At 44.0% G+C, this 21,434-nt stretch overlaps 1 protein-coding gene across 5 annotated transcripts; it reads left to right on the top strand.

Annotated features, from left to right (window-relative positions):
• The first annotated feature begins 449 nt into the window (after window positions 1-449).
• Window positions 450-11,544, top strand: LOC125543061 (transcriptional corepressor LEUNIG). 5 transcript variants are annotated; one of them, XM_087546516.1, is made up of 19 exons: window positions 450-614; window positions 714-784; window positions 1,559-1,656; window positions 1,984-2,093; window positions 2,923-3,297; window positions 3,402-3,490; window positions 4,546-4,633; window positions 4,731-4,806; window positions 5,498-5,547; window positions 5,663-5,965; window positions 7,869-8,048; window positions 8,163-8,408; window positions 8,515-8,635; window positions 8,923-9,032; window positions 9,155-9,304; window positions 9,800-9,955; window positions 10,130-10,246; window positions 10,553-10,756; window positions 11,130-11,544. In XM_087546516.1, the coding sequence occupies exons 2-19, from the start codon at window positions 753-755 to the stop codon at window positions 11,268-11,270; spliced, it is 2,646 nt and encodes an 881-aa protein (XP_087402642.1). In that variant the 5' UTR covers window positions 450-614; window positions 714-752; the 3' UTR covers window positions 11,271-11,544. The 5 variants fall into 5 exon arrangements, with proteins under 5 accessions (XP_087402642.1, XP_087402641.1, XP_048562265.1 ...); XM_087546515.1 differs by having other exon boundaries at window positions 1,556-1,656; XM_048706308.2 differs by having other exon boundaries at window positions 451-614; window positions 2,917-3,297.
• Window positions 11,545-21,434: the final 9,890 nt, after the last annotated feature.

Raw genomic sequence — 21,434 nt, 5'->3', positions numbered from 1 at the left:
CAAGATATGAAAGATTGCCCTTATCTTTATGTATGCCATCAATTTGAGCTACTTTTTTTTGGGGTGGGGGGGTGTTCATTGTTCTTGGTCTAGGGTCTCTTTTATTCATCGGATTCAAGGACCATATAAATAGAAAAACACATAAATATAACATCATGCCTTCTGAAAGTTAAGTAAATCAAGAGAAAGAACAATTTTCAAAAAATAAAAAACACTCTCAAAGGCCTAATTCTTTAGATTATTAATACATTCAACTACACAAACCAAAGAACCCACAAAGGAAAATTCTAAAATGGCATGAACTCCAACGAGCCGGGGGCGTGAATGGCCTTATCGCAATTACATGTGTCCACGAAGGGTGAAAGTGTAAAGTGAGAAGGCAATGGGGGTTTTTGGCCTAAAGCCCTCGCCCCCCTCTTCTCCTCTCCCCTGTTCGTCTCTTCCTTTTTATTCCTTTCCTCTGTTCCCTTCTCCTCCCCACCCCTCTCCTCCCCACCCCATATTAAATCACCGCGCACCTACCTTCTCTCCTCTCCAATTGATTTCTTTTTTCAAAGAAGCAACTTGCGTTTCGGCCTTGCAAAGTGGCGTCGAGGCAAGATTTGGAGCGGAATGTGAGCGGTCAAATCTTTCTTTTCTCTTCGCCGCCTTGTGCTCCGTGCGCTCTTGTTCCTTTGGCGGTTCTTGAGGCGCTGTTTTACCGTGTCGTGCAGTGTGGCCGCGAGGAGGAGGAGGGGGACGAGGCGGCAGCCATGGCGCAGGATTCTTGGGACGCAGACAAGATGTGAGTTTCGTTCCTCTCCCTGCTCCGCCTCCGGGTTTGTTTCAGTGAGCAGATTGCTTTTGGCAGGGAACACGCTGCCACTTTTTTTTTAATCTTCACACATTCTCTCTCGATGTGTTCGAGATGAGGGTTTCTTCGCGTTTCTTGAAATTTCTTCGTTTCCGTGTGCCTCCCCCACCGTTGATTTCCTTTCGCAGGTTGGTTTCTTCGCCGTCCGTTCCGCACCATTGTTTCTTGTGATTTTTTTTTGTTGACAACGGCGCCTCTGTCTTCCCTTGTAGAATCAGATTATCCGCCGAAAAACAAATGCCCTGCATTATTCGTTGAAGAACAAACGCTTTATTAGGTCACTTCTTGATGAAATTTCTATTTTCCCGTTCTGCACATTTCCCTCTTCTTTTGCAAAAGTTGCCACCTTTTATCTTCTTTCTATGTTTCTTTTTCTGCCCTTCTTTTTTCTTCCCGGTAATAGGTCTGTTCCATGCGTGTCTGCCTTTGCTGCCTCTTGGTTTCAAGAGAGTTTAATGCATCTTTACCACAGTGCTTAAATGCACATTTTATCTCTATTTTTTCCTCCGTTTTTTTTCGCTTTCATCTCCTGTTGTTTCCAGTGCCTGTAGCTTCCTTGTTGGGGTTTTTTCTGGAGTAAATTTTGCATAAGAGGAGATTTTCTTTAGGTTATTTCGTGCCTTTTTCTAATTATTATTAACCTCGATGATGTACTGATCTGTGGTATGAACCTAATGTTTGCCATGTGTATCGCTGGCGAAGCAGCTTGGATGTGTACATCCATGACTACCTGGTGAAGCGGAACTTGCAGAACACTGCAAAGGCGTTCCAAGCCGAATCCAATCTGTCTCCAGATCCTGTTGGTGAGTGCTACAACATCAATGTGTCATGATCAATTTACCTTGTTGCGAGGAAGGCTCCATTTTAGTTTCCAAGCTCTATCTTTCTGCATTAGGGCCAAATATTTTGATTCCTGTAGGTATTGTTGTTAGGTAGACAGTGCCTTTGTTGTCAGGTAGGCAGTGCTTGTGCGACAGAGATGCATGACTAGAAGCAAATGTGCATACAGCTGTTCTAAACATTGCATTGTCTTAGTCTGATTTTACCTATGCAAATGTCTGATCTCTGCTTTCTGAAGAATGAAACTTAATTTTACTGCACTGACATGTGTCACTTTAATTTTGCAATAGCAATTGACGCCCCAGGGGGTTTCCTCTTCGAGTGGTGGTCGGTCTTCTGGGACATCTTCATTTCAAGGACCAACGACAAGCATTCCGATGTTGCTACTTCGTACATTGAGGTTCTTATATGATGCACTGCCTCTGCACATGCATATCGATTTACTTGTGCTGCTGCGTTTAAATGATACAACTTTACAGTAAACATGTAAATGTTTCATTGCATTAGTCATACCCACCACTTGCTCGCTGATAGGAGTATATTCTCATCATAAAGGATACTGAAAATTTCCACATGAATAGTAGAGGCAAAATCCAAGAAACTTTCATTTTACTGTTGAAAGAATGAAAAAAAACCCTAATCCATCTACCTTGGTTAAATCTTTATGATTCATTCATGTTTATTTCATTTTTTTGCACAATTAGCTAATTAAAGGATGACAGCGTAACCGCACAACTATTGACGGACCTGTGACTATGGCCAGACATCTTTGAGCATGGGTCTGCGAAAATTTGAGTTGTCTTTCCCATATATATCAACCGGATTCTGTTCAGACTGGTGGTTCATCTGTGATGTGTTTGTTTCAAGCTACTTTTAAATATTTCAAATTAAATCTTAAGTTAATGCGCCATACCAAACACCAAAACCTATTTCCAATGCTCCAGAGCCAATTATTTTTATGTTCATTCTGTGTATAAAAGTATAAAACAATAAGTTGTGTTAGTTTAGCGCTTGATAGTAGCTAAGCTCGCATTTATCCATTAGGCTTTTGTTTCTGAGTAGTCAGTACCTGTATATTTTTTGTAGCTACCACCTGCCTCCTGCTCTGGAATTGCTTGCCACTGCTAGCTATATAGTGTGATAATCTTGCATGATCATGAAGTATCTTTTCCCCGTGTTTGCATGGTCTTGTTCCCGTATATGACTATAACTTTGTGTCCCAGACACAGTCGATTAAAGCTCGAGAGCACCAGTCATCATTGCAGCAACAGCAGCAACATCCTCATTCCCAGCAGTCAGCACAGCAGATCCAAATGCAGCAACTCATGCTACAGAGGCAGCAGCAGGAGCAGCAACAACAGGAGCAGACCCAACAACAGCAACAACATCCTCAGCAGCAGCAGCAGCAGCAACGTCGCCAGCAGAAGCAACAACAGCGTAATGAGAGCAGTTATTTGCCCACAAGTCCCCAGAATGGTTCAGTATCTGCTGATCCTCCAACACAACCAAATACTGTAACAACAAGTTCTTTGTCTGCAAAGGCGTATGAAGAGAGAATGAAGATTTCTGCGCAGAGGGACACCTTGGATGAGGCATCAGTAAAGGTAATTTCCAAGTGGCAGTATGTACTGTTAGTTAAATAATACCCCTCAAATATTTTGATATAAAATGATACACACTAATATTTCCACCCTAATCTGCACCGCAGCAAAGGTTTAATGAAAATGCTGGGCAGCTTCTGGAATCAAATCCGGCGTCTTTGCTGAAGTCCGCAGCATTCTCAGCTCAGGCTTCCGGGTATAAACTACAAACTATTTAGTAATGCTTGTTATAGCATTGTATTTACTTGTGGGAGCTTTGTAGTACATACAACTCATGGTCCTGTGACATCATCTATTTTAGTACAGTTAGCAAATGTAAAAAAATAAATCTTAAGTTCCAGTTCTGTTGCTTTTTGTCTTATCCCATCAATTACAGTCTGAGCTGAATTCTCGATTCTATTTTTACTTGCTCATTTTGTACCTTTCTAGTTCCTACGGAACTCTAGTTGTGGGTTCATAAATCATAATAGCTTGTTCCTGCTGTAGTTTTGTTTGCATATTGTTCTTTCATGATGACTCGCTTGTCACAATGGAGTGGTTTCGGTGGTATCAGAGCTACTTGGTTAAACATCCTTGATGTTTTCGTGCTCGGCAACCAAAAAGTGTTTTAATATATTCTGTAACTTCATCTTTCCCCCCTCTTTACTTTAGGATTATAGGAATTCACTCTTCTAATATATCTGATCGCCTTGTAGCAAATTTTGATACTATGCATCCTAAGAATATCTTGAAGACGATAATTCGATCTATTCTGGTTAACTGGAAATGCAATCTATTCTATCCATGGTGGTTTTGGGAGTTTAGTTTGAACATCCAAATGCATAAATGCCCATTACAGCTTTTACACGCTGATCTTAAGATAGAATGAAAATCTATTTGATTGATCCATTAGCATGTTGTCCAGTAATTCATTGAGACTATTGATTTGCTGTAATGAATTATGCAAAGTGATGGCATGCATTTACTAGGTCCATAAAGACCAGTTGCAGCAAACATGTTAGTGAAAAGATCGATGTAAAGCATCTCTGTCTGCTGATTATATGGATGCTGTTATGATGTTTCTGTCTTTAATTTTCAATTACAAGGACATTTCTGTTATGTGCATGTACGTTTGATATCTTCGCCTAGCTGTTCATATGATTGTTATTTTCCCGTAAAAAATATGATTGTTATTAGGGTGCAAATGTTTGGTTTATGTTTTTAGGTAGTCCGTGCATATCTTAATTGGATTGCTGTTCTTACAACCGTTAGGCAAATATTTCAAGGATCAGCTGGTGGAGTGTCAGGTACTTTGCAACAAGCTCAGGCCAGGAACCTACAGCTTCAGGGATCAACACAGGTAATCTGTACATGTCTTAACTGGGTTGCTGTTTATTTAAGATATTGTGTTCACTTATGTGCCAGTATATATAAGTTGGTAAGTCTAATTGTACCAGGAAATCAAGGCAGATTCAAACGCCACTCTAAATCTTAGGGGTGCAGGAGCAGACGGATCATTACTTGGAGTACCAGGTTTTTGCCATTGAACTCTAGTGTAAATTGATGTTTCTGCTTTTATTCCTGCTTTCATGTGGTTTTCACATCTATAGATCCGTAGTCTATTGAACCTGAAAACATGTTTCCTATTTTGTAGTAGTAATTAATCATTAGTGTTGCAACAGTTTTCTTTTATCTTGTGTAGAAATTGTATAGATCATTAGGCCCAGATTCGAATATATACAAAAAATGTTATGGTTGTTTAACATTCACAACTTAAAGGTGGTAAATTTTTACAAAGAGTACAAACATACAATTCTGTTTTCATATATAAATGCACTGATCATTATGCAGAACACATGCATCTAATATTGTGGTCTTCTATGCATTGAGACGTTAATATTTGTTGTTTTAATTTGTGTACGGTCAGTGATCTACAGTGTAGGTATGATGTAGGTCTATTCTCTAGTCTCTAGAAGGGAGATTATGTTTCTTAATGCAAACATGAAAATCTCTGTTATTTTAGTTTTGAGGAATAATTAGGCTGCACAGCTGTCATTACCACACATATTCTCCATCTTTTTGTTTATGTAGCCTCATGGTTGCTTTTGTGCCTGTCTGCTGCAATTCGGGACTCTGACTCTTTGTTAGATGTCCTAATACCTGTCAACTTGTATTGTTCATTCACATACTGATTGTTATGGTTTAATACTCTGCTGTCTGGCAGGCACTAATCCAGCAGGGCACAATATGACCTTGAAAGGGTGGCCTCTCACGGTTAGTTTTTCACTTGATTAAATCTCTGTCGTCTAAATTATAAATTTGCAGCAAGTAGGACTTCTACATATTTTATGTTCTTACGACGTATTTCAATTTGGTCACAACTATTCAGGGTTTAGATCAGTTTCGATCTGGATTTCTCCAACAGAAATCTTTTATGCAGAATCCCCAAGCATTGCAACATCTTCAGTTTCTCACTCAACAGCAGCAACAACAGCAACAGTTGCTGCTTCAAGCACAGCAAAATATTACATCTTCATCTGGAGAGATGGATGCCCGAAGGCTTCGGGTGCTTTTGAGCAGTCGAAGGGATGGTCAGTCAAACGCATTCACAGATATTATCCCTAGTGTGGGGCCTTCACTGCAGAACATGTATTCACATGTGCAGCCAATGGAGACAGATATGCTGATGAAGGTAAGTCCAACGTACTATTTATGTTATATGCATATAACTGCCAATACTTTTACTGCGGTTTATGCATGTAGTCTCACGCCTTGTTTCTTTTCTTTTGTGTCTCCCCATTGGTTCCTGCCACAATACAAATACTGAATTTTGGTCACTGAGCAGTCATTCTTTTTAACGGGATCACTCATCGGATTTATTTAAACCTGTCATAAGAAAATATGCCATGTTGACAAGTTGGCATTCTTATTGGATAAGAGGTTTTGTGTGTAATTTTCTTTTTTCTTTTCTGTTTGTACATAAACATTTATTTGAATGAAAATTACCGTAGAACTATTGTTCTACGGTCTTCGGTTTAAAAAAAACAAGTTGGCATTCTGCAGTATCAATTTTCTTACGAGATAAGTGCGTGTTACCCTCCTGAGCTTCGGGCCGAGTTTAAAATTATGCTCGGTGAGCAATCATCGAGCTTTATTTAAATTTATCATAAGAAAACCATCCTAGGGCAGTTTACCTCTCGCTTCTTGTTTGTGTGGATGACATGGCTACCTGGTTGAGCTGTTGCCTACTCTCCAGCTCAGGCTGTTTCTGAGGTCACTGGTGATCCATTGACCAACCCAAGCCCCCCCGCCCCCGCCCCTGCCCCCGTCCCCCAAAGTGGCAGATTCAAAGTCCACAAGGCCCAGTGGGCCTCTGCTAGTCTACAAGCGGCACTTTGCCAAGCCCAGAGTCAGTGTGTTCAAATCGACCTCTGCCTCCCCAGTCAAGAGCTGACTCTTCAAGAGTGGGCAGTCTCCTGCCAAAACCTATTTCCAGCTTGATTCTAAAATATCGAGTAGAGAAGTTTTCACTCAGCAACCAGCCCCAGAACTCCCCATTGAGATCCATCAAAACCTGAGGAGGCCGCTGCCGTGACCAGTGAAGACGTTCACTAATTTGCAGCTCCTGGGGCCTCTTTGACCCCGCATCTAAGCTTTATTTGTTTCTGCATTTGACATGCAGGGTCATAATTTGTTATAACTAACTGTTGAGCTGGTTTGTTGTCTTTATGTCATTGCCGAACCTTGCCTGTCATCTCAATGGACTCCTTCCGTCCTTGTCGGGCACCCACCTTCAGGACTGCCCACCTTAGAGCCTAGTGTGCTATCTCATCTTCTTTCAGTCTACCTAGTGTGCTACCTCCAGCTTCTTTCAATCTACCTAACCTACCATGGATACCACAAACTGGAAATGGAATTTTCTGAACTGGAACATAGAGGTCGTAGCTCTGACATCAAAGTAAATGCTGTTACAAAAAATAAATAGAGGAAAGCGGCTACATGCTATTTGCATACACAAAGAAATACTGTTTGGATCTCTGACATTAGCACATGAAGGCTCAATTCATTCCTTGGTTAAAAATGTCTTTTGCACCCTACATGTGCACAAAGATATAGTTCAACAGTGAATTGCCTTATCCAAACACTTCCTTTTATAGCTTCAAATCTCAATGTGAATGTCCTCCGTCTTAGAATCACTTTAAACTTGTACAACTGAGTCCACCTCCATTCAAAATGAATACAAATTCAAATCACGAACAATAATCATCTTTGAGAGTACAAGTTCGCGTCGGTGGAGCTATTTACTACGAGTTCATCCTGACCTTAATAGAGTAAGAACACATCCTTATTGTTTTCAAGTACTTAATGATATTCTTAACAGCTGTCCAGTAGCACTTACAATCAGCTCTTTGTCAGTCTGGAAGTTTGCATGATCACATGATCATCTAGCTAACACATCCTTATTGTTTTCAAGTACTTAATGATATTCTTAACAGCTATCCAGTACCACTTACCATCAGCTCTACCCTAGCGCTACCATTTATGATATTTTGTATCTTAATAGAAACCCTCACCACTTCCCCTCTTTGTAGTAGAAGATAGCTGCTTTACAGCAGCAACGGCAAAGCAGCAATCAGCAACAGCTCCTTCAACAATCATTACTTAGCCAGCTACCACAAAGCTCAAATCACTTCTCAGGCCATCATGAAAAAATGGTGCCTGGGAGTGTTTCTATGGATGGAAGCTTGTGCTATTCCTTTCGTGGAAATGAACAGGTTTTACTCTGTTCTGCATGATCCAACTTTATCATCTTAACATCTTATTACGTTTTGTTGAATCTTCAAGTTTCCATAAGTTTGTAAACCCCAAACTCTGATATGGTTTTGCAGGCTTCCAAGAATCAAAATGGGCGAAAACGCAAACAACCTATCTCATCATCCGGTCCAGCTAACAGCTCTGGTACTATGAATACTACTGGCCCCTGCCCCAGCTCAGCACCCTCAACTCCTTCCACAGATACTCCAGGAGACACCATATCAATGCCACCGATGCACCACAATGCTAGTATATCGAAGGCCTTAGTTGTTTTTGGTTCTGATGCCCCAGGCACAAGGGAATCGCCAACAAACCAGATTGTAAGTTATTGTTTACTAGTACTTTGGAAGTATTTGGACGTACAACTACTATAATTAGCCCATTTCTGTTCTGTTGGTTGATCCTTTTGTGCCCTGACTTCTGTAGGCTGACATGGATCGCTTGGTGGAGGATGACAGCTTGGGAGATAACGTGGACTCGTTCTTGTCACATGATGATGCTGCAGGTCCAAGTGATGCCCGCAGCCGTTGTATGGCTTCTTCTAAAGGTGCAATTCTTTGGTCTAGCTGTTTAATACCAAAGGCTTACGGCAATTATTGGCACTGGTTCCCTGGGTTACCAGTGTAGTACCCACAGGTCCCAATCGGGTAAACTGAACTAGGTTGTGGTTAGCATGGAAACTGTGAGCTGTACAGACCCTGGTCCCCTTTTTAGTGAAAACCTAACAGGTGTCGAAGTAGTATGCTGGTTCAATGTGTTATATTTACATTGTTTACTTGAAAGTTGTATCATAAGTTTGTTTCATATTTAACCTTTTGTGTATGTTTTACGCAGGATTCACCTTCCGAGAGGTTTCTTCAGCTCGAGCAAGCACCAACAAGGTTGTATGTTGTCACTTCTCATCAGATGGAAATCTACTTGCTACTGGGGGTCATGATAAGAAGGTAAACATGCATGTTCATACTAACCAGGCTGCTCAGTCGAAGGGATATTGTCTGAGTTCTGGAGACTTGCATCCAAAATTGGTGTTGAAACTGAAATGTACAACTGTTATGTTATAATGCAGGTGGTATTGTGGAATGCTGAAACTTTAAAACAAAAGGCAGTATTGGAGGAGCATTCTCTTCTGATAACCGATGTACGGTTCGGTCCAAGCATCCCACGTATTGCTACATCATCATTTGACAAAACTGTCAGGGTCTGGGATGTCGACAATGTAAGTAAGCCTGTGCGGTTTGTCAAAGCTCCAACTTTTGCTTACCCATCTGCTTCCTTGTGATTTGCCTGTCTTACATTGCACAACACTGTCAAGTAACATCGAATGATAATATCAAATTGCTATTTTTTATTCATAACTCAGGTGTTAATGCCATCTCAGTTACCTTTTATGCTGAAACTGGAAAGCATAGTTAGTTAGGCTGTGAAACTCACAAAAGAGAGCAGTTTAAGCAATGCCCATGGCAAGGCTACCTGTCATGAAAGGTCCCACCACCCCCAACATCAGTTCTTAGATTCCTTCACACGGCACAAATTCTTCATCTAGGAAGTGGATCTTATTTGTTCTGGGGTATATGTATGATGGTTCTAATTTGATTTGGATGCTTGGGAGATGTCTATCCTTGTTTTCTTAAGAGTTACAAATGCAGCGAAGTTGTATGTTTTACTATATAAACATGCCATTAACATTCGACTCCTGCAATGTTTTTTCCAGCAAGATGATACAGTCCATACGTTTACCGGGCACTCAGCATCTGTTATGTCGGTGGATTTTCACCCAAACAAGGATGACCTCATTTGTTCTTGTGATGGGAATGGTGAGATTCGGCTCTGGAGTATCAGCAGCGGAAGGGCTGTCCGAAATTTCAAGGTTACTAAACTTTGCTTACTGAGCATTCTGTCGATCTCTAGCAGCTTTGCTTTGTCCATACAATTTTGTTGTAAAAGTAGTGAGGTGCCACCGGCACAAGCAGCAGATGGTTTTAAATGAGATCACTTGCAGACCATCTGTTTGTTGATTTATTTACTTGTAATGCCTGTGTAGGGAGGTTCAAGCCAGCTGAGATTTCAGCCACGTCATGGTGGATTTCTTGCAGCAGCTTCAGAGAATGTTGTATCTATACTGGATGTGGAAACACAAGCTTGTGTTAGGATATTTGAGGTTTGTATTGGATGGCTCTAACCTCTATATTTCTACATCACAACTGGGTGCAGATAGTCTGCTTATGTTTAGTTCACTAAGTGGCATAAGGATATAGTGTCCAACTAAATCTCGGTGTCTATTTCCTTGTTTAATTGTTTACTCAACCTTTTGAGATTCACTTGCATGTATGACAAATTGCTCTTGCCTGAGTATTCTCCCAAGTGTTCAGGTGGCTGCTGTAATAAGAATTTACTTGTCTAGTAATTGAAAATTCCCTAGGTCATGACAAGAGAAAACTTCAACCCCATCTTGGTAATTTTGCAGGGTCACACAGAGCATGTTGATTCACTTTGTTGGAGCCCCACGGGTGACTATGTTGTCTCTACCAGTGAAGACACGGTAAAAGTATGGTCTGTGAATTCTGGGAATGAGAACTGCGTGCAAGAGCTCAACAGCACCGGGAGCAAGTTTCATGCATGCGCTTTCCACCCTAAGTATCCATCTTTGCTCATCATCGGTTGCTACCAGGTGAGCGTTTTTAGCGCGTAACAGCATTTTGCGATCACGACACATGCGAAAGTAAATTGCAAAGAACTATAAATGTGGTTGCAAATGAAATGATCTCAACTACAATTTTAGCTTCGCGTTGGAAATTCCTATCTTTTTAATACAAGCATGACCTAGAATTTCAACTGCAATTTTAGCTTCAAATGTAGTTGCAAATGAAATGATCTCAATTACAATTGGATACTTTTTTTAATGTTTATAAGAATAGACATGATCACTGGATTCCCTGCTAAGATATATTTAATTGACGATAAGGATAGACAGGATCATTCATTTTTTCCTCCTAAGATATTCATGCTGTTGACTTACAAGTGTTTCGTGTCCAACACTGCAGTCTCTGGAGCTGTGGGACATGGTGGAGAACAGGAGCATGACCGTCGCGGCGCACGACGGCCTCATCTCTGCCTTGGCCTCCTCAAGCTCCGGCCTGGTGGCTTCAGTGAGCCATGACAAGCACGTGAAGCTGTGGAAATGAACCGTCCAACTGCCGCTCGCCCTGAACCGTAACCGTGGTGGATGAGCGAGCGCTTTTTGCCGCACCACACCGATCCGCCGTGCGGGTACTGGAGACTCTTCTAGATAGCATAATAGCCCCCTAGTTATGCGGCATATGACGCTAGACTGAATATATATGGTTGGTTGGAAGTACAAGCTTTTGCTTGCGCACCCTGGGACCTGGGTTGGTGGATTGATTGCCTTTTTGTATAGAACATCAGCAGCTAAATATATCTATCTGAGTTTGGACACCATCTCTGGTCTCTGAAATGGTTGTGCTCTGAAAGTGCCGCTGTTCTGAATGATGGATGCGGGTTAGAGCATCTCCAGCCGTTGGCCCCCCAGGAGACGCTAAAAATCGCCCACTGGGGACGCACCGGCGCAAACCGCGTGCTGGGGGCGTGATGCCCCCCAGTTAAGGCGCCCATGTTTTTTTGAAAATTTTGATTTCGGCACAAACATGGTGCAAATTCAACCAAACTTCGGCGAGTTTGTACATATTTAAAATATTTTACAAAAAAGAAAAAAAAACGCTACTAGGCTGCTCATCGCCGTCTCCCTTGCCGTCCTTGCAGTTCTACATGCCGAGGAGGCGGTAGAATCGCGTGTAGTTGCCGCCGTTGTCGTCGTCGCCGCCTCCTCCGTGGCCGCCGTCCTTGCTGCAACCCTCCCCCGTTGGCGCGGCGGGTTGGATGGTCCGGGGGTGTCGTCGTCGCTGTCGAGGATCACGACGCCGCGCTCGTCCTCGCGCCCATGTTTGCGGGCGGCTATCTCCTCCAGGGCCCGGCGCTGCTGGACCATCTCGTCGCGAGGTAGTCGTCCCGCGCCCACCGTAGGGCGTCCTCGTCGGAGAAGCCGCACCGAGCTATCTCCTCGTACTCCGTGGGGAGGCCGGGCTCGGGCTTCGGCCTGACGAGGACGAGGCGGCCAGAGGCGGGGGCGGAGTCGTCGATGCGGACGCCGGAGCTGCGGGTGCGCGCGCTGATAGGCGTGTCCTGGGGCTCCGGCTTGACGAGGCGGAGGCAGGGAGAGTCGGACGAGCGGCCGGACGAGGAGGAGGATGCACCCAGGTCCATGTGCCTCGGTGTCCACGAGCTCCCACGCTGGCGAGAGATGGACGGGGGAGCGGGGTACTCCAGCCTCGGCGTGTTGCCGCCCTCGATGTACTCGAGGACGACCTCCAGCGTGCGGCCGGGCACGCCCCACCATCGACGTCAGCCTTCGGAGTTGAGCCTTCCGGAGGGCACGACGCCGTTGGTGGCCTCTAGTTGCTCGGCGTGGCGGCGGCGGAAGTAAGGCTCCCAGAGCGGGCTGTCGGGGACATACCGCGGGCTTTCCCTCGCCGCCCGCGGTAGAGAGGCGTGGATACGCGCGATCTCCGCACGCCGCGCCGCCCCGGTGGGCGGTGGTGGCACGGGGACCCCGCCGGCGCTGATCCTTCACGCCCCCGGCACCCGCATGTCCGGTGGGACCGGGTACTCGGCCTCGAAGAGGAGCCGAGCTTCGTCCTCGTGAAGGTGGTGGCAGCCGAAGTCGTTCGGCGCCGCACCGTCGCTTGGGAAGCGCTCGACCATGCTTTGAACTGGAGACGGCAAGAGGAGAGGGAGGAAAGGGGGAGAAATGGCGTTGCGGCGGTGGGGATTCTGTGTGTCACCGGTGCGCTGGGGTTCGGCTTATATAGGCGGAGGCGCGGCTTGTATGCATGGCCGCCGCGCGTACGCGTGGCGGGCGAGGGGACGCGCGTCGTCCGGTCACTGCGCCGCCCGTGAGGCATCAAGGGAGAAGGCTGACCGGCGCGGCAGCGCGCGGCAGCTTTGGCATTGATTCGTCGCGGGAAACGAGTCGTTGAGGATGACGAAGCGGCGAGAAGAGAGACGAGTCGCTGGCAAGGAGGGCGCGCGGCTGTTTCGTGCCAAAAACGATTCGCCCGACGCCTCCGAGCGCCCCCCAGCGCGCCGGGTTTGGGTTGAATCCGCCGACACCAATTTTGACCTGAGCCGGCGAAAAATAGGCCATTGAGGACGTGACTGAGCCGATTTTTTGGCACCAGCGACCGAAAAGTCGCATGGAGGCCTTGTTGGGGGCGCGGCTGAAGATGCTCTTACGTGATTTAGTTTTGTGGCTAGTTGATTTTACTGTAGGTACGTACTATATGTGATTTCTCGTGAGATTTCTCTAGTTTGTGGTGGTGGATACGGCTGCAGTCTTGGATGCCACGCCATCATAGTGTGGATGATTCAAGCTTAGCAGAAGGGAAAAAATCTGTTGGTGTGGTACCACAACCTACATGAATAAATTGCAAAAAAAACATCACAATTGTGAGCCCTAAATAAAAAAAACCACCACCTTATCTTATTTTTTTCCTTAAATAAAAACCATCTGGTTTCTTCTTGACTGTTTTCTAAAAACGTTGATCCCTCAATTATAGAAGTCAACATCGAATCATGGGCTTTCTTTTACTGCTAGACCTTCAGGTTCTTGGGATGATGTAATCCCTGACTTTGTTTCTCATTTACTTGTAAACGACATGACCATCATATGAGAAATAAAGTCTATTTGTTGTCAAAAAAAAAACACCAAATCATCGGCGGCAACTAGATTGGCATAGGCCTGGAAGGCTAATCCGAGTCACAGCCACGACTTTACTTCCGGTCTCAGTGGGCGGTGTTGAGTGAGTTCTACCCCTCCCCCTACTGCATTGTCTCATTTGTTTGCTGTCAGTGCAAATTTGTTAGTGCAAATTGATCCTACCGTTAGTGGTATAAGAAATTTAGGGAATTGGCGTTGTTGTTAGTGTTATTTAGGAACTAGGGTTTCTCAATTAGTTCAAATTAGGAACTAGGGTTTTGCAATTAGTTCAAATTTAGGAACTAGGGTTTCTGAATTAGGTGCAATTTAGGAAGTAGGGTTTCTGTAACATCCCAAATTTTCAATTTGAAATGTTATACATAGGTCAATATGCATATCATATTTTATTTGCACTTGCGTTTTGTTCCTATAAATTCTAATCAACTGAAGGACCCACAGAGAGAGTTGGGGATTTCGTTTATTTTCATATTTGAGTTTTTCTCAAATATTGAAAAAAGATCATCTTGGTTTTAATTATTTTTCTCTCCAATTAATATTTCCAACATTAAAAATAAGAGAGAGGAGATAATATGACTTCTCCAAAATAAAGGAAATATTGAAGGAAAAATATTAAAATCAAATAAATAATTTTACTTGGATTTTATTGATATTTTATTCGAATTAGAAAAATATGCATTTTTCAAAATTGCATTTTTAGGCCAAGAAAATGTTCACTTCGTTTTAAATATTTTATTTAGACGGTGAAAATTGTTTTTGGCATTTTTATTTTTTTATATTTTTTAAGAATTTTTCTTTTTGGCGGAATTTATTTTTAAAAAAAGCTGCGTCGCCCGAGCGGGCCACAGCCCAGCGCGCCGTCGCCTCCCGCTCCGGCTCGGGAGCGGACTCCCGAGCGCCGCCGCCGCCATGGACGCCGTGTCCGTTCCGGACATGCGCGCCCCCCTCCCTCAAGTCGGACCACCCACCGAGGCCCTTATAACCCTCCCCCCCCCCGCCGCCACCGCCCTCCGCATCTCGCCTCGCCCGCCGCCCCCGCGTCGCCCGCCTGTCGCCGCGTCGCGCCCCACCCCCGCAGCCCTGCGCCCGCGCCGCCTCACGCAGCCAGCGTGCCGGAGCCGCCGCCGCCTGCCGGATTTTTCTCGCCGCCATTTTTTGGGTTTTTAGGTATAAAACCACCCACTTTTTATTAACCCTGGATTGGTTTTTTTTATTTCATTTAGATTAGTTCAGTTTTTCTCGGTTAGTTTATTTTACGAACGTTCGTTCGTTAGCTCGTTTTAACGAACGAATTCGTTCGTTTGCCTCTGTTAGCGGACGTTCGTTCGATAGATTTTTCTTTTTCTGTTTTAATTTCGTCAGGGACCTATTCATAATTATTTTTATCGCAGATTAGCCCCTGATCTTCAAACCCTCACAACTTTTCAACCGTTCGTCCAAATCCAGTGAAACCAATGCCAAAATCTTCGTCTCGAAGACCTCTTTCCGGTTAAACAACTTGAACATGATTTTGACAATTTAAAATTTGGTTTCAAGCAGATTTGAGTTCGAAGTTCTGTTGATCGTAGTTTCAGTTCCGTAGCTCCGATTCGATCGATTCTTTTTGCAAATCGAAGCTCTTTAGTTGAACTTTCAGATTGGATCTTCTTATTTGAGTTTTACCCTTGCATCTATGCTTGAGTGCTTATGTATGCTATTGTTTGTTTGCGATAGAATTTCCGGAGTGCGAATCGTGCTACTATGAGTCTCTGGGGTTTGCGGATCGTCAGCAAGGCAAGTAACACATTGATCATACTCTTTTCATATCCAGTTTTTATGCATTAGTTACAATCCTCAAAAACTCCATGATTAGGATGTGTTTAACATGTGGGTATTTGGTAAGTAGATGATGAGGTAGAACCTATTGCCCTTTTATTATCAAACCCTCGGGAGTTATTTTCTACGTTATGCTTATGTTGCTATGCTATGCTTGTAGACGTGGATTGGGTTTGAGTGAATCCATGACAGATGTGAGATTATTAATTAATGGTTAACTTAAGGTGGCTATTTAAATACACATCTGGGTGGATTGGTTGCGGGCACCTGGGGATATACCAGTGCAGTCCTTTGGTTCGCCACCCAGGCTCAAAGGGATCATAAGATTATTAATGCTAGAAACTTCCATGTGCAGCCACAAGCTATTATGGGCTCTAGCATAGTTGAGTATGTTGCATGACCTCTTTCAGTGGTAGACTAGCAGATGTAGGGGATGTAGGTTGGTACTGTCTACCTAGAGTAAAGAGTTAATGTTTGTGAAAGACCGTGTCTCGGTCATCCGTTTCTCAAACACCATGTAGTGCGAGAATTCCAACGGAGGAGATCGAGTCTTATGGGGAAAAGTGCGCAAACCTTTGCAGAGTGTACAAACTAATCATGGTTAGCCGTGTCCCCGGTTATGGATATCTTGAGTATCTCGTTCTTGGATTATCATGTTGATCTCATCACTCTAAATTAATTTGTTGGGTTATTAATTACTTTTTAATTGGGATTGAGATGGGGTACCATTCTCAATGTTTATCAACTACCATGATAGTTAAATAAATATATATTCCTTTATTGTAGGAAAAAAATTGGCTTTTCGCAAAAACATTATAACCATAGAGCATCCACCAACCTTACATGCATGTAGTGATAGCCTTTACTTGTTCATTGCTTTACTGTGTTATTTTGACAGCATATTCCATGTGCTGACCCGTTTCGGGCTGCAACATATCATGTTGCAGACTTTTCAGATGAAGAGTAAGGTGCGCTAGGTCGTTGTCGTGCACTCAGCTACGACGTTGGAGTTGATGGACTCGCTTTATCTTCCAAGCCTTCCGCTGTTATCGTATTTAGATGGCCTTAAGACATATTATTGTATTAAGTTATCTTTTGAGACATTCGATGTAATAAGTGTGTGATTGCTACTCTATTATAAATCCTTCAAGTACTATGTGTGTCAGCATTACCGATCCAGGGATGACACTTATGCATAGAGATTTGACTGTTTGAGGTTAGATCGCTACAAGATGGTATTAGAGCACACGCTGAATGTAGGACACGACCACTAAGATAAGCCATAGGTCACTCTTCTCTACTCATTTCTGACTCCTCTCCATTTTCCACACTATAGGATGGCGGACTCAAGGAACAAGTTTGCACAACCGGATGAAGACACACCTTTTGGGAGACACTTGAAGGAAGTCACTAGGTACCTGAACATCGGAATACCAAGCTTCACCGGGACCTACATCGCCACTTTACCAGAAGAGGAGTGCTACCTCTTGAGCACTGTGTTGGTTTTCCCCGAAGAGGAAGGGATGATGCAGCAAAGTAGCGTAAGTATTTCCCTCAGTTTTTGAGAACCAAGGTATCAATCCAGTAGGAGGCTATGCACGAGTCCCTCGTACCTGCACAAAACAAATAAATCCTCGCAACCAATGCAAATAGGGGTTGTCAATCCCTATAAGGCCACTTACGAGAGTGAGATCTGATAGATATGATAAAGATAATTTTTTTTGGTATTTTTATGATAAAGATGCAAAGTAAAATAAAGGCAAAGTAAATAGCAAAGGAAATAACTAAGTAGTAGGAGATCAATATGATAAAGATAGACCTGGGGGCCATAGGTTTCACTAGTGGCTTCTCTCGAGAGCATAAATATTCTACGGTGGGTGAACAAATTACTGTTGAGCAATTGACAGAATTGAGCATAGTTATGAGAATATCTAGGTATGATCATGTATATAGGCATCACTTCCGAGACAAGTAGACCGACTCCTGCCTGCATCTACTACTATTACTCCACTCATCGACCGCTATCCAGCATGCATCTAGAGTATTAAGTTAAAAATAGAGTAACGCCTTAAGCAAGATGACATGATGTAGAGGGATAAACTCAAGCAATATGAAGAAAACCCCATCTTGTTATCCTCGATGGCAACAATATAATACGTGCCTTTCTGTCCCTACTATCACTGGGAAAGGACACCGCAAGATTGAACCCAAAGCTAAGCACTTCTCCCATTGCAAGAAAGATCAATCTAGTAGGCCAAACCAAACTGATAATTCGAAGAGACTTGCAAAGATAACCAATCATACATAAAAGAATTCAGAGAAGATTCAAATATTATTCATAGATAGACTTGATCATAAACCCACAATTCATCGATCTCAACAAACACACCACAAAAAGAAGATTACATCGAATAGTTCTCCACAAGAGAGGGGGAGAACATTGTATTGAGATCCAAAAAGAGAGAAGAAGCCATCTAGCTACTAACTATGGACCCGTAGGTCTGAAGTAAACTACTCACACTTCATTGGAGAGGCTATGGTGTTGATGTAGAAGCCCTCCGTGATCGATGCCCCCTCCGGCGAAGCTCCGGAACAGGCCCCAAGGTGGGATCTCGTGGATACAGAAAGTTACGGCGGTGGACTTAGGGTTTTGGCTCTGTATCTGATCGTTTGGGGGTACGTGGATATATATAGGAGGAAGGAGTACGTCGATGGAGCAACATGGGGCCCACGAGGGTGGAGGGTGCACCTAGGGGGGGGGGGTTGGCGTGCCCCCTACCTCGTGGCCTCCTCTTTTCTTTCTTGACGTAGGGTCCAAGTCTCCCGGGTCTTGTTCGTTGAGAAAATCACGTTCCCGAAGGTTTCATTCCGTTTGGACTCCGTTTGATATTCCTTTTCTTCGAAGCCCTAAAATAGGCAAAAAACAGCAATTCTGGATTGGGCCTCCGGTTAATAGGTTAGTCCCAAAAATAATATAAAAGTGGATAATAAAGCCCAATAATGTCCAAAACAGTAGATAATATAGCATGGAGCAATCAAAAATTATAGATACGTTGGAGACGTATCAAGGAGCGTTGGATGATTCGAGTTCAAGTTCCAGGAAGGACATTAACGCCAGTTACTGAGCCCATAGAGTTTTCCTTTGATGCACCAACCTGGAGTCTAGGAAAGAGCATGGAAGCCCACATCACCATGGGACATATCAGCGAAGTTTATCACAAGGATCTTAAGGACACGATCTACTAGATATGTGGGCGCCGAGATGAGCAATGGGAGATGATCAGCACTAAGAGAGACATGTCCATTGCAGCTTTCATCCAGGAGTTAAACCAACACATTCGTCGATAGGAGAACCCAATGTGCGCAAGCATGATAGATCTAAAGAAGTTGATGACCAGTAACTTGGAGCTTGAAGAGGAACTCAAGTCTGCATGCGACGGATACGAGGAGAAAATCGCAATACTAGTGGAGAAGAATGACGACCTGACAAGGAAGCTAGGAGTATTCATGGGAGACCCCGCGCCAGGAGGATATGACGACCATCCCAAGGACTACATCATCATCGACGACACTGACTCCGACCCCGACAGTAGTGATGATGACTATGAAGACGAAGCTGGAGCGGATATCATGGAGTCTTCCACCGATCAAAATTTCTAGTCGACCACCATATTATTAGTAGTACTCCCCCATGTATATAGTAGTCCGAGCACTGTAACGATAGTTAGATCGATTGTATGCCCTTATTTGAATTGATTGGTGTGATATGAATGTGTCTGTCTCATGTGCATATGGGTAGTGTTTTCTCACTAGACCTCACTCTATTCTAATCTCTCCCCTCTAAACCCATCAGATGCCTCAGAGACGTGACCCCGGATTTGTCTTCCCACCGGAGCTCACTCAATTGATCCAACAGCAGAATGCCTTGATGCAGTTACTAGTCCAGAACCAAGGCAACAATAACAATAACAACAACCCACCGCCACCACCTCTAGTTGACAATTTAGCCCGTTTTCTGAGGTTGCAACCGTTGGTGTTTTCCAGCAGCACCGAGCCAATAGTTGCTGATGATTGTCTACGTAGGATTGGAAGGGAGTTGACCACCGCAGGTTGCACAGATGCTGAGAAGGTGCGTTTTGCCGCACATCAATTGGATGGACCTGCAGCCTCATGGTGGGAGAATTACACAGCCACTTTCCCCATGGCCAATGTCACTTGGGAGCAGTTTCAACAAGCATTCCGCACTGCACATGTCTCAACTGGAGCTATGAGCATGAAGAAGCGTGAGTTTCGCAACTTACGCCAGGGAAACCATACTGTGGGGCAGTACATGGACGAGTTCAGTAAGTTAGCCCGCCATGCCCCAGATGATGTGGCCACAGATGCGGCTAAGCAGGAGAAGTTTATGGAAGGGCTGAATGATGAGATGAGTATGCAGTTAATGGTGGCAACATTTAACAACTACCATGAGTTGGTAGACAAGGCTCTTATGATTGAAGGGAAGCAGCAACAGACAGAGAGCCGCAAGAGGAAGTATGGACAAGGGAAGTACAATTCAGGAGCTCAGCAGAAGCCTTGTTTTACCCCGAACTCGGGAGTATATACCCATAACCATGGAGGCCATACCCACAATGGAGGAAGTTTGCATAGCCACGGTGGCTCGAAGAATGGAAATGGGAATGGAACAGGTAGCAATCAGAACCGCTCTAACCCAGCCACACCCGCCAAGAAGGACCAAAGTCACATTACTTGTTTCAAGTGCGGGAAGACTGGACACTATGCCAATGAGTGTCCTGAAGCAAAGAATGGTAATGGCAATGGAAGCTCTGGGAAGAAGCCCAACCCTTTCAACAAGGGACAAGTGAACCACGTTAACGTGGATGAGGTTGAAGAGTAGCCAGATGCAGTTATAGGTAAGTTTTTGGTTAAGTCATTTACCGCTCTCGTTCTTTTTGATACTAGTGCATCGCATTCATACATATCAAGGGGATTTGTGGACAAGTTTAAGCTACCCACCTTAGCCCTTAGGTCACCCATGCTAGTAAGCTCACCAGGAGCAGAGTATATGGCCAGCCGATGGTGCGATCGGTTACCCTTAACCATTGGTAGCCATGTTTTCCCCTTAGACCTAATAATTCTAGAGTCACAAGGATTGTATGTGATACTAGGCATGGATTGGCTATCGAAGTATGGAGGGACCATTGACTGTGCTAGTAGGTCAATTCTGCTCACCACCCCAGAGGGAAAAAGGATTAAGTATGTATCCATGCATGCGCCAGAGAACCCAAGTAAATTCCCTCTCAGGAGTTGTTTAGGAGGAAGTGCCTGTAGTGAAGGATTACCCGGATGTATTTCCAGAGGAATTACCAGGCATGCCGCCGGATTGAGGCATTGAGTTTTTCATAGAGTTGTTGCCAGGCACTAGACCGATATCGAAGAGACCATACCGGATGCCCGCAAATGATCTGGAGGAGATAAAGAAGCAGATTAAGGAGTTATTGGAGAAAGGTTACTTTCGACGAAGTTCGTCACCATGGGGAGCACCAGTGCTTTTGGTTGAGAAGAAGGATGGATCTTTGAGAATGGTTGTTGATTATCGTGCATTGAATGAAGTGACAATCAAGAACAAGTACCCACTTCCGATGATCAATGATTTGTTCGACCAGCTGCAAGAAGGTAAAGTATTCTCCAAGCCTGATCTACGATCAGGATATCACCAGTTGAAGATCCGAGAACAGGATAT

Source organism: Triticum urartu, chromosome 3A, assembly GCF_056163025.1.
Source record: "Triticum urartu cultivar PI428250 chromosome 3A, HENAU_Tu73, whole genome shotgun sequence".
Classification (NCBI taxonomy): domain Eukaryota; kingdom Viridiplantae; phylum Streptophyta; class Magnoliopsida; order Poales; family Poaceae; genus Triticum; species Triticum urartu.
The sequence above is the reverse complement of the archived record's forward strand: the minus strand, read 5'-3'. Positions and strand labels throughout refer to the sequence as shown.